General features: G+C 40.2%; 1 protein-coding gene across 1 annotated transcript in view; it reads right to left on the bottom strand.

Moving 5' to 3' along the window:
* Positions 1 to 235: 235 nt before the first annotated feature.
* Positions 236 to 12,015, bottom strand: part of LOC139660789 (apoptosis-stimulating of p53 protein 1-like) — a gene marked incomplete at its 5' end in the record, with an annotated part of 50,540 nt that continues 38,760 nt past the window's right edge. Inside the window, 7 exons of the mRNA XM_071539018.1 lie at positions 236 to 2,335; positions 4,463 to 4,662; positions 5,288 to 5,454; positions 7,058 to 7,191; positions 9,639 to 9,776; positions 10,312 to 10,682; positions 11,898 to 11,935. Of these exons, the coding sequence (XP_071395119.1) occupies positions 2,294 to 2,335; positions 4,463 to 4,662; positions 5,288 to 5,454; positions 7,058 to 7,191; positions 9,639 to 9,776; positions 10,312 to 10,682; positions 11,898 to 11,935 (1,090 nt within the window). The remainder of the gene's footprint in view (positions 2,336 to 4,462; positions 4,663 to 5,287; positions 5,455 to 7,057; positions 7,192 to 9,638; positions 9,777 to 10,311; positions 10,683 to 11,897; positions 11,936 to 12,015) is intronic.

Raw genomic sequence — 12,015 nt, 5'->3', positions numbered from 1 at the left:
CTGCTTTATTCTTTCATCCTTTTTTTGTTATATTTATCTCTAAACTTATAGGCTTTTTAACCCTACTTAAAAAGGCAGAAGCTCTCCTGCCTTTTTCTATTCTATTCTGTTCTATTCTATTCTAACCTAATTGTCTTTAAGCTCGTCTATTCTGCTTTATTCTGCTCTTCTCCCATCAACACATACAACAGGATGAATACCTCCAACAAACAGTCACAGGTTTGATTTCCTCCAGTTCCATAGACTACAGTGTCTTTATTATTATTATTGTACATTTTCAGCTGTATAGTTACAGGTTGCATATACACAAAATAATGGTTAAGCGCTCCTCAGAACCATGTGCCATTCTCACATGGGACACAACACTTATTGCTTCATATTTTACACAGCATGTGTTAAAAGAGATGGCGCTTTGCTCCCAGTGCAGCAGCGGTGTCGACCATCCTGTACACTAGGTGGCAGCAGTGAGTCTCACCGGCATCAACACAACCCAGATAAACAAGAGCATTGTGTCCTTTTCAATAATGATAATAATAATAATAATAATAATAATAATAAATAGAAAGACAATGTTTTTAATTAAACAAAAGTGGGGGGAATAATACTTTTTTTTTTTACACTACTACTTAAAGTAAAATATGAACCAAAAAAACAAAGAATCACCGCAGATTCATTAGACGACTCGACTGGATAGAAGAGAAACAATGGAGTCCTTTTCACACTGGACATTCTTAGCCCAGGTTTAGCATTCACTTTAGGCTTATTTAACCCCTTTTCACACTAAACCAATTAGGGTTAGGGTTAGGGTTAGACCATTTGTACCCACTTAGGATATGACATATGAAGAGTACCACACCTTGTCATACCCAATTGACGCCCATGAAAAGACTGAAGGTAGATGGAAAACACACCATGTATATCTTATCCAGTCAGATGATTCAGAGCAGTGGATTATTGGTCTCAATAGTCCAGGAATCAACTAGTCAACAGTTCAGTACAACCCTGTATGTGACCCTTCACTCAGCCAAAGGCAAATGTTCTCGAACTCCCTGGGCTAGGTGTTGTGTGAAAAGGGGCAAAGAGGAGTCAAGGTTTCATGCAAAGATCACATTCTCCCTTCACCTCCTCTTCCTTCTCTTGTCTCTAAACCCAGCTACTTTGGTACTTTGGTTTCACAAATAAACACAACCAGTCACATTCTGCTTTTCCTTCCTCTCTCCTCCTTTCTCCTCTCTTCCCAGCAAACATTATGCCGTTGAACAGATGTTGATATGACGGCCTGCACCAACATTGAAAACCTGTGTGAATCTAGCGCCAAAATGAAGGTTGCGACGACGTCTATAGTCGCCCATAGCGGCAGTTTTGAGAAATCAGGACTTAAATACCTTTCAGGTATCAGTTCAGTTTCAAAAACAGTTTCCAAAGCTGTTTTAATAGGATTTTTAATATGCCATAACATCATATCGTGAAAATTGATTGTTGAACTTTGAAGTTCAACGTCAAATGCTTGCTGGGTTCCTTTCCTAAGGCTCTCATCAGCACTTCCAGCATCCTTCTTTCCTGTCTAACATAACTAATACATTCTCCATCAACAACCACAGTATCAACAAAATCTGACTTGGTTTAACACACATTCAACGTTGTCCTGTCTAAACTTCTCTCTCTCCAACTTCACTTTCACATTGCCTCTGATTGATACTTTTACCCGATCTGGCCAGTGAATTCGCTCCATTTCAGATCAGCTCATTACAAAGTGGACCTCCCCTGGGTGGAAAAGTGTTTTCTGTCAACATGTTCTGTTAATGATCACGGAGAAAGAGCGCGTCTTTTTGTTACACAGTAATCTGTTTTCGGGTTCCGAGCTGGGTGAACTGAAGTGGAACTTGAAGCTGCATACAAATAAGTCTTCTTTTTCGTTTTTTTTAGTTAGTTTATGTCATGCGTCTGAACTCTTGTGGAGTTGTCAAGCAGTCGTTGCTCAAAATAGGGTTCAGGCAATTTCCCCCAACTATCTCCGATGTAGTTCAGTGGAAATATATAATGATTTCATCATCAGATGGCCATGTGGTTCCAACATTACATACAAACCAACCCAAAAAAATGCTTCCTCAGAAAACAATGCGAGTTCCATCTTCGTTTCCCTGTCTTTGTCTGCTGACTTGCCCTCCTCCTTCTCTTGCCTCGATCTCTTTCTCCTCTGACTTTCCCAGCTAACGTGTCCGCCCACATGCTGCTCTTCTTCTCTCCGTGCACGTGCACCCTGCGAGTGTGCACGTGGCTACCGGCCTGGGCTCTACGCCAGCGAGCGTTGTCTGGGTTTGATCCTTGGATACAGCTAGAGAGAGAGAGAGAGAGAGAGAAAGAAAGAGAGGGCAGGGTCACTACATCATGTTAACATTGTTCTCAAGGTGCCCGAACAAGGCGGGCCGTGAAGGCAGATTGTAAGACACTCTATAAGAATAAATCTGCCAGATAGGATGTTGCCTCCGATGTGAGATTCAGAATCACAAGCACAATCACTTTATTCACCAAGTACAATGAATGTGCAGGAATCTGCCTTGGTGGCATTGGTGCAAGAAGATATCAAGAACTCATATAGCAACAAAGTACATACTGACACACTTGGTAAAGGGACAACTGGATCTCATATTTAGGGTACAGTGCAGGACATACATTACATAGCAGACATATCACCCAGCAAATGTAGATCCAGCATTCAATCACTACTTATATTGAGGCAGCATGGTATGCAGTATGGTTGCAGCTGTAAAGGGGCATCATTAGTGTCAAGCAGTGCATTGGAGCAATTTACCAGGAGATACCAGTGGTGTGACTAAGTCAACTTTGCTCAAGTCCCAAGTCAGTCTCAAGTCTTGAGGCACAAGTCCCAAGTCTAAATGTAGATTACCAAGTCAAGTGCAAGTCAAGTCCATGTCATTAATGTCAATTCTCAAGTCTAAATGTAGAACAGCAAGTCAAGACAGAACAAATCAAGAGTCCAGTATCAATTTAATACCTTAAAGAAAATATAATATCTAGGACTTTTCAATGCAATATGTTTTTAATAGTATAGTTGGTAAGAGCATCATGAGTTTGATTTCTATAATAAGTTTCAATAAATTCAATCATTCCATACAAATTCAGTCTGCTGGAACAAATCTCATCACTTTCAATCTAAGTCATTTACACAAACACAAGATCTCAAGTGAAGACTTTAGAAACCTTTTCAAGTCATCAAAGTACAAGTCAGAGTCAAGTCCCAAGTCACCAGAACCCAAGTCAAGTCTCAAGCAATTAAAATTGTGACTTGAGTCCCCACTTCAGAGATACACTAGTAGTAGTAGTAGTAGTAGTAGTAGTAGTAGTAGTAGTAGTATACAGTTATACTGAGCAAGATGAAAAGCAAGACATAAGGTCTGGGCAGTAAGAAGCATGGAGCTGTTTCCTGAGGCTTAAGTGGCAAAGTGGACAAGAAACTTAACTGCTGTTAATGTGATAAATGTGTCACTGATCGCATCTGGAGGTGGTTTGGGTGATTGAAGCTTCTATGCATTTCGGGTACATATACATCTAGATTTGATGAGTTTTCTTCTCTGTCAGATTACAATCCGATCACGCAGGGTGCCTGTTGATGCCAGGTGCAAAAGAAACTTATGCGTAATGATCAAATCCAAGAACTCCAAGTCGATACTTGTGTCCTTGTAGAGAACGTTCTTCTCAAGTTGTCTTGGAGAGAAAGAACTTCTCAAGAACATACTATCTGTCTTATCTTGACAGTGTTCTTTTGTGTGTGTGTATTCTATCTCTGTCGTATGGTATATCTGTTTTTAATAGTGTTTTTATAAAAGCCCATCTAGGGACAAACATTGCAAATTAGCTTAGGCTATGAATGTTATGATGTGACATCAGACTATTTTCGTTTAAATGTTGTATCTATATCTATGTATCTGTCCCTATTCAAATAAACATTAAATGAAAAATGGAATTCAACTGACTGTACTACAGACTCTAGACAAAACTATAGATAATATAGATAGAGCTACCACTTTGGCACTTTTGCACTTATCACTTTTATGATTGTATTCTATCTTGTCTCTGTATTGAATGTCCTGTCTGTCTGTAACTTTGTGTTGTACTGCTGCTGTTGCCCAACCAGGTCTCTCTTGTGAATGAGACCCAGTGTCTCAATGAGATTACCTGTCTAAATAAAGGTTTAATAATAATTAAAAAAAAATAGATGGGCCAAGTCACCATTCGATGCATCCTCAGTTGGCAAGTAAACTTCTGGAGATCTTCATCCGTCCTCTGTACTTGAGATTCTTTTGTTTTGGAATTATAATTGCGCCATAGATATTAACATCAAACACCAAATGGACGCCACCAGAATGTAAAAGAGTGTACATTGATTACTATGCGTTCATGACAAGGTGTGTGTGTTGTGTTGTGTTGTGTGTTTTCTCACCCCCAGCAGGTTTCGGGGTACGTATCCCTCGCGGTCGTTAAGCCGCGCCCACCACCACTCCGTCTCGGCGTCGTCACGGCGACGCAGCACGGTGAGGGCGTCGCCCTCGCTGAAGGACAGCTCGTCGGCCTGCTGGGAGGTGTAGTCCCACAGAGCGTAGACCGAGCCTTTGTTCATCACACCCAACTTCTCCTGCACACCTGGGAGTGAGAGGGAAGGGTTTTAATATCAGTTTATCTATCAGAATCAATATAATGTTTTAGATCACTTCTTAAAACAATTTATTATAGACTTGCTTTTATGTGATATCATGTAACTTGTGTCGTGTAATTTTCATGTGATGTCATGTATTACTATTGTATTGTTTTTACCTTATATTCTTATCCCTTTTATTTTGTGGTGCCTTCTTGTTTTTGTTCATTGAAATTTATTTTGAGTTAGTTTGCTTTAATTTAAATCACTAGTACGTAAACTCTAAAAAAAAATTAAAAAATGCTACACAAATGAAGTTTATATTATTATTAGTAGTAGTACTACTAGTAGTCTAAATGATGTTTCAGAGGCTTTTCCACCCTGACAAAACTCTGGGAAACACTAAATACTTGTATTTTTTTTGGCATGAATATGATTAAATTTACAAATACTGAAAACTGGCACAAACTATCGTCTATCAGCAAGTTTAGTCCAAAAATATCAATATCAGCCTCCCAAAGCCCATACTGGTTGAACACTAGTTAAGAGGACTCATCCCTTCCCGTAGGCCTGGATTTGGATTGTGGCTGGTTTTAATTAGCTGTCTGTCTGTATCACCATCTATCCACACACCATAGAGGAACTGAGAACACTGTGTGTAGCCCTCCTCCATTTCTTCACATTTGTCTGCCGCTGTTTCGACGTCGCTAATGGTGGTGGCGAAGATGGCTGCCCCCGACTCCACCAGCATCTTACAGAGGTGGACACTGTTACATGAGGCCGCACAGTGGAGAGGAGTCCTGGACGAGAGGGACAGTAAAAGAAACAAAGATAAAGAGTAAAGAATTATTCCTCCGGTAGCTCTGGTTATTCACCATTGATAAACAGAAAGAATAGAGACTTTGCAGTTGTGTCACAAATCTCCTAGAAACCACGTCTGGCTCTGTCATAGAGGTCCAGTGGAGAATTGGCTATATGCAAATGACGACTAAATATGCAGTGGTGGAAGAAGTACTCTGATCCTTTACTTAAGTAAAAGTACCAATACAGCAATGTAAAAATACTCCATTACAAGTAAAAGTCCTGCATGAAAAATCCTACTTAAGTAAAAGTGCATAAGTATTAGCAGCAAAATGTAGTTAAAGTATGTAAGCATGTATGTATGTAAGTAGTACGCAGCATGTTACTGTTGTAGCTGCTGGAGGTGGAGCTAGTTTGAACTACTTTATATACAGTTAGCTAGTTTAGTCCAGTGATTCCCAACCTAGGGGTCGGGCCCCTCCAAAGGGTCACCAGATAAATCTGAGAGGTCGTGAGATGATTAATGGGAGAGGAAAGAAGAAAAAACAAAGTTCTGATACACAAACCTGTTTTCAGTTTTTGGACTTTTTCTCTAATCTTTGATTTTTGCTGAAATATTGGATCATTTGAACATTTATTGAAATGAAACCATGTGAGGTTTAGAGGGAAAAATCACTATTTGGTGGAGCTGTTAACAACTCATAGACATCTGAAATGTGACCCGACTACACACTGCTTTTTGTAAGACGTCAAAAGCCAAAAAGGTTGGAAACCATTGGTTTCATCTTTAACAATGTGTTGTATTTTAAAAGCTTGTTATATTATCCATTGTGTCAAATCTCCATCTGAAAAGTAGCTAAAGCTGTTAAATAAATGTAGTGGAGTAGAAAGTACAATATTTCCCTCTGAAATGTAGTGGAGTGGAAGTATAAAGTAGCATCAAGCATCAAATGGAAATACTCAAGTAAAGTACAAGTATCTCAAAATTGTACTTAAGTACAGTACTTGAGTAAATGTACTTAGTTACTTTCCACCACTGTAAATATGTAGGTCTAACAACCAGGCTAGAAAAAGAAAGATATCTGAAAAAGAGTTATAAGTGAATAGTCTGATATGTTGACACAGCAAACTGTCTTGTCTTTAGCTCTAGTCTCTACTCCAAAACAGTCTGAGTTGTAGCTGAGTCAGTTCAGTAACCTTAACAGTTTGTTTTTGGCTTTGTTAGCTAGCGCACTAGCCAGCAGGCTAATTTAGCAAAGCAATTAATCTTAATGTTAACACACAACTACTAGCCACTACTAGCTACTAGCCAAATACGTTAGCTGTTGTGTAAATCATATGTGTTAGCAAGACACTGATAGTTGAGTGGTTAGCTATCTAACAAGATGACATTAACTAAATACAAAATGTATCAATGATTAAATCAATTCCCAGTCAAACACAGCACAGGTTACTTTTGATTATGGGTCTTCACTGGCCTCATTAATTTGTAATCATTTTTTAATAATTTTTTCATTCATTTAATCATTCAGCTCTAGACCTCAAACGTTTACTTGCAGATAGATAGATAGATAGATAGATAGATAGGTTGAAGGTACTGACCATCCGTCACTGTCTGCTGCATTGACGTTCACTCCAAAGTCCAGCAGGAACTTCACAATGTGATGATGGCCGGCACAGACGGCATTATGAAGAGGTGTTATGCCTTCATCATTAGGAGTACTGGGATTTTCAACCTGAGAGGAGACGATGAGAAAAGTAGAGATAGACTCAATATGGTGATCCTATATCAAGTGGATTTTACTATTGGCGGCAACCAATAGTGAAATTATGCAGGACACGGCTCCATATTTACACCTCTTCGTTCTTGAGAAGCAATGTGATGCCCATGGTAGCCAAAGTTGCCAGGAATTTGTCTTAGTTTGGTCAAGATAAAAACATGACAAGACATTCAATGGTCAATGAACAATATAACATTAGGTAAAACACAATATATCAATGCCATCTGTATCTGTATCTTTCTAGGTGAATCTTTGAATCTTTGTATAATGCAACAGCTGATTACTATAACGAAATGTTAATGATATGTTACTCCATATACTTTTCCAATCTATTATCTGTCCATCATTTTTCAGTTTTGTGTTCCAAACTCTAAGAATTCCCATAAAACTTTGAGTATTTTGTTGCATCTTTTTGTACACGTATGACACAAAACCTACACCTGGGTGTATTTGAGAGGTTCATTCCATGGCACGCCTTATGTGCATATAGCAGTGCGTATTTGTAGATGTATAAATTAAAAAAAAGAGATGACCCAGGCAAATTAAAATCATGTTTCAAATCTTGGAAGGCCCTTAAACCTTCATCATTCATAATGTCTGATAGGGTATGAATCACTTGATTTTTCCACTGTGGGAAGTAAATTGGTTTCCCTCCAATATTCAAAAGGTTGTTCTTGTATATCAGAGTGTCAAAGTGGCAGTCGATTCCACATTTGCATAGCTTTTCCACATACTTACAAATAGAATGAGCAACAATTGGACCAAAAAGTTCATAACAGTAATGATCAGACAAGGATATTATTTGCTCCCCCACCCCATCCCCAGACTTTCTGTCATGCTGTAAAATATAGCTGTTGTTCTAATTCTAGGGAACTGTCCTCTCCAGATAAATTTGGAAACACAACCTTGTCCCTTGAAGCTTGTCCCAAAATCCAGGTGGAGGTGTTAGAGAGAGCATACTAATAAGAAAATGTACTCGTGTCAGGGTATTTATTTTCACTATTGAAATGCATGGATTGGATTATAATTCTGGATAAATATCTATTCCCAGATATCCCATCAGGGACTTCTGCGTTCCTATCCAGATCTGTCATCGCTGTATTCAGAGGTAATAATGATGATTTGGTCAAGTTTTATAACCAGATATTGAACAAACTTTCGTAAATATGTCAAGAACGGAGGCAACCATGGCGTTCTCCAAAAGCAGTCATACAAAGCTACTTTATAGTTTATAGGATTCATTGATGGCTGGTTTGCCGATGAATGGGGAAGATATTGGCCTTATAACAAAATTGAAATGGTTCAGTGTCGTCTACCACCAACGCAGTTTGTCTGATTGCATGCATATTTTAGAATTGATCAAGACTACACTGTGTACTGGAAGCACTTAAGTCCTTTTCCTAAGTTTTGATGAAAGCTTTAAGTATGTGTTTCAGAGGGTTTTCCACCCCCCAAAAAAGACAAGGGTATAAGCCTGAATTTTTTGGTATGAAAATAGTCAAATATAAAGACATTGAATATTGACGCTAAATACTGGCTATCGACAGCTACAATCCAATCCAAAAATATCAGCATCAGCCTTCAAAAACCCCAAAAAACACGTGTCAAAAGTGTCAAATGCCTGATTTCACCGCAATACTTAGGATAGTGCAATGTTTCTGCACAGCCTGAGGAGCTGGGAAGTTACTCAGGCTCTTATTGCCTCAGGGTGAGCGCTACTGTCAAACCCGGCTTGTCCTGAACTTGACGCATCTGAATGTTTTCCCTGAGGGCATCAAACAGAGAGTTAGCTTGCTATGGGAGTTCATGTGCGCCGGTTGTAGACGCTGAACGTGTAACTCTATCAAACTTCCTGTTCCCATGAGCTGCAGCATTGCTGTGCCACACGGTGATAGAGAGTGTGTGAGTATGTCCTCAATCAAGATTCTGCAAAAGCAATACCTCCTCTCCCCTGACAGTAGGGCCAAGGATCAAAAAACGATACCAGCCAGTACCATCCTGAAAGCTTCATAAAATGAAAACTCAAATTTTCTTCTAGTTTATCAGCATTTTGACTGAGGAAACTGAGACTGTGGTCTGATCCTATAAAAACCTAGGAGGCACGTATGAATGTTGCACAGGAAATAATTTACAGAGAAAAGCATCAAAAAAACATTTTAGAACCAGGATCAAATTTGTAGTATCGAAATGAAATAGTTTCCAGCAACACAGTCAGACTTGATCGACAGCCAAAACTTTGAAAAATCTATTTTTACAGAAGAGTCTCTTTCCTTCAGGATATCGTTGGAATCCCCGAGGTCAGTGAGGGAAGGAAATTATTGTTCAGGAGAATTTTAAACGGTCCAGAAATGGTTTTGAATGTCATTACGCCAACAATGTACCACAGTAATATAGTGGTTTACCTCGTATATGATTCTCTGCACCAGGTCAAACTCTCCTTCTAGTGACGCGTCCAGCAGCAGAGCTAGAGGGTTGAACTTGACTCTCAGACCGTGGCCCGTACGCTCCGACGACGGCTTCTTCAGGTTGGTTCGCTTAGCCTGGGAGCGCAGAGGGAGAGGAGCGGGAACATGATGACAACGCAGAAAAGGAAGGCCAAGTACTTTAATTAAGTGCGTTCTGCTTGAGCTAACACGTTCTAGCTTTTCCGCAAAATGTGTCGTTTGGGCCGACTTATGACTGGAGGCCTTTAGACGTATAAACCATCGGATTGTAATCGGATAGAGCAAAAATCCATAAAACACAGCTGTAAATGCACTCGAGGCGCATTGAAGATCCGATCGCCCGAACCACCTTAGCAGCACATTAGCAGCAAAAGTGTAAATGCGTCTCTAGTCCACATAAAACAACTACAGAAATGGACATAAACCTTTGCGCACAGATCCAGCCAGGAAACACGTCAAGCAGCTCGGATAGTAACATCAAAAATGGATTGTTAGAATAGAACAAGCGACAAGTGGTGTTTACCGTCACACACAGAAATCTCTGTTTCCGCAAGTGAAAGACAAATCCTGAGTTTAACGTGTATACTGGAGATGCATTTTAATTTCAGGCGTAAAAGTAATCCATAAGTACCTTCGGCTGGGCAGGTGGCATGGGGGAGGGGGGTGAAGGAGAGGGGGAGGCGTGGCCTACAGAGTTGTGGCCGGGACTAGAACCCCTCTGGTTGTTGTTATTCTGGTCCTCCGGCCTATCGGGCACGGGGGGCGGACTGGGCTGGGTCGACGGAGAGACCCTATCGGCCGTCACTGCCGTCGTGGTCGTCTCTGCGGCCGTTTCTACGGCAACAGGAGGGGACAAGCGGCGGGAGTTGGAGTTCAGGTTTTGACTTTCAGCTTCCACGGCTGTCGTGCCGGCGTGCTTGTCGCCCGGTTCTACATTCCCATTGGCTGAATGGATGTTGTCCATGTCTCCCAAAAGGCAGCCAGGCTGGTAGAAGGGGTTGCCTGGAGGAAAGAGTAAAATAGCCATTATCTAACTACATAGTCCCATTGGGAGATGCATACAGATTATATCCAATCAGAAGTCAATCAAAAATCAAGACGGATAGAGACACGCAGAATGTGTAGCATACTAATTTTCCAGGACATTTTTTTTCGTACAACATTATAAAAAGCGATAAACCCACTATGGCAATAATAGCCAAGAGGGCATTTTTCCCTGTTATTATGGAGACTTTGGGTACAGATTACATGTTGTGGACACGAATAACGTGAAGATACGTTCCTCCATTCTTCCACCATGAAAGGATTATGTGACAATAGCACAAATTAGACTGTAGAGCTACGGACCTTTCAGTTTGCAGGGAGCCCAGCTGTCCAATACCATCCAATGGGACAAAGGGAAACTCCAACAGTTGAACCCAAAAGTACCCAAAACATACTCAAATTTACTGTTTTGAAAAGGACATACTGTATTCTGTAAATACGTAGTGCCAAACTGGGAAAAAAGCGTTCACGTCAACCTCCTAGTGGTAATTACAAGTAGGATATTTGGGAGTTTTTTGTAAACACAAGCAGTAAACATAGCAGGGAATCCACCAGTGTCAGCAGTCCAAGGTATAAAAATCTGAATTATCAGTTATACTCACACTAATACAATTAAAGGTACTTACGAACAGAGAGCAATATCGGCTGCAATGGTAAGTTCATAAATACAAATGATTCTGAATATGAGTTTTCCAGTGAATTAAACCCATGAATGCTTTCAAGCTGAAGCAACAAAATCCTGCTTTCACTTCTTCCGACATGACTCGAACGCAGCAGAAGACCGGCAGACAGCAGAGTAAACAAAGAAGTGTGTGAGCGACGCTAAAAAGAATCGAATGGACTATTAAAAGTGAAACGCTATGATAATTGTTCAATCACAGCTATTTAAAGACATGTACAACTGCAGTCTGAGTGTTGTTGTGTTGAAAGGGAGTGTTTTATTTGCTTTTTGGGTTTGACTGTTTGAGCTGCGGTTGGCCTCTTTGGTTTGATTTGGATGGCAGCGCTCCCTGCAAACTGAGAGGTATGTAGTAATTGACAAAATTTGGATCAGTATCGATTGGAATGATGGCAGAAACTATGAAAAAAAGGCCCAGGTTGAAAATAACCGGATTATCCTTTAAGGTTAGGGTTTGGTTATGGTTAAATAAGAAAAACGTCCCAGTGCCTTACCTGTCCCTCCTTCCATGCCACCAGCCAGTGTGTTGAACCTGCAGACCACAACAGAAATCAATCAACTTTACTGTGGCAACAACCTTGATTCATAAAAAAACGGTGTGATTTTTGTAAA

The sequence above is a fragment of the Centroberyx affinis genome, unplaced genomic scaffold, assembly GCF_046629955.1.
Source record: "Centroberyx affinis isolate AG114_WGS23_722 - 3 ecotype Tasmania unplaced genomic scaffold, CSIRO-AGI_Caff_v1 ptg003385l_1, whole genome shotgun sequence".
Lineage (NCBI taxonomy): Eukaryota > Metazoa > Chordata > Actinopteri > Beryciformes > Berycidae > Centroberyx > Centroberyx affinis.
The sequence above is the reverse complement of the archived record's forward strand: the minus strand, read 5'-3'. Positions and strand labels throughout refer to the sequence as shown.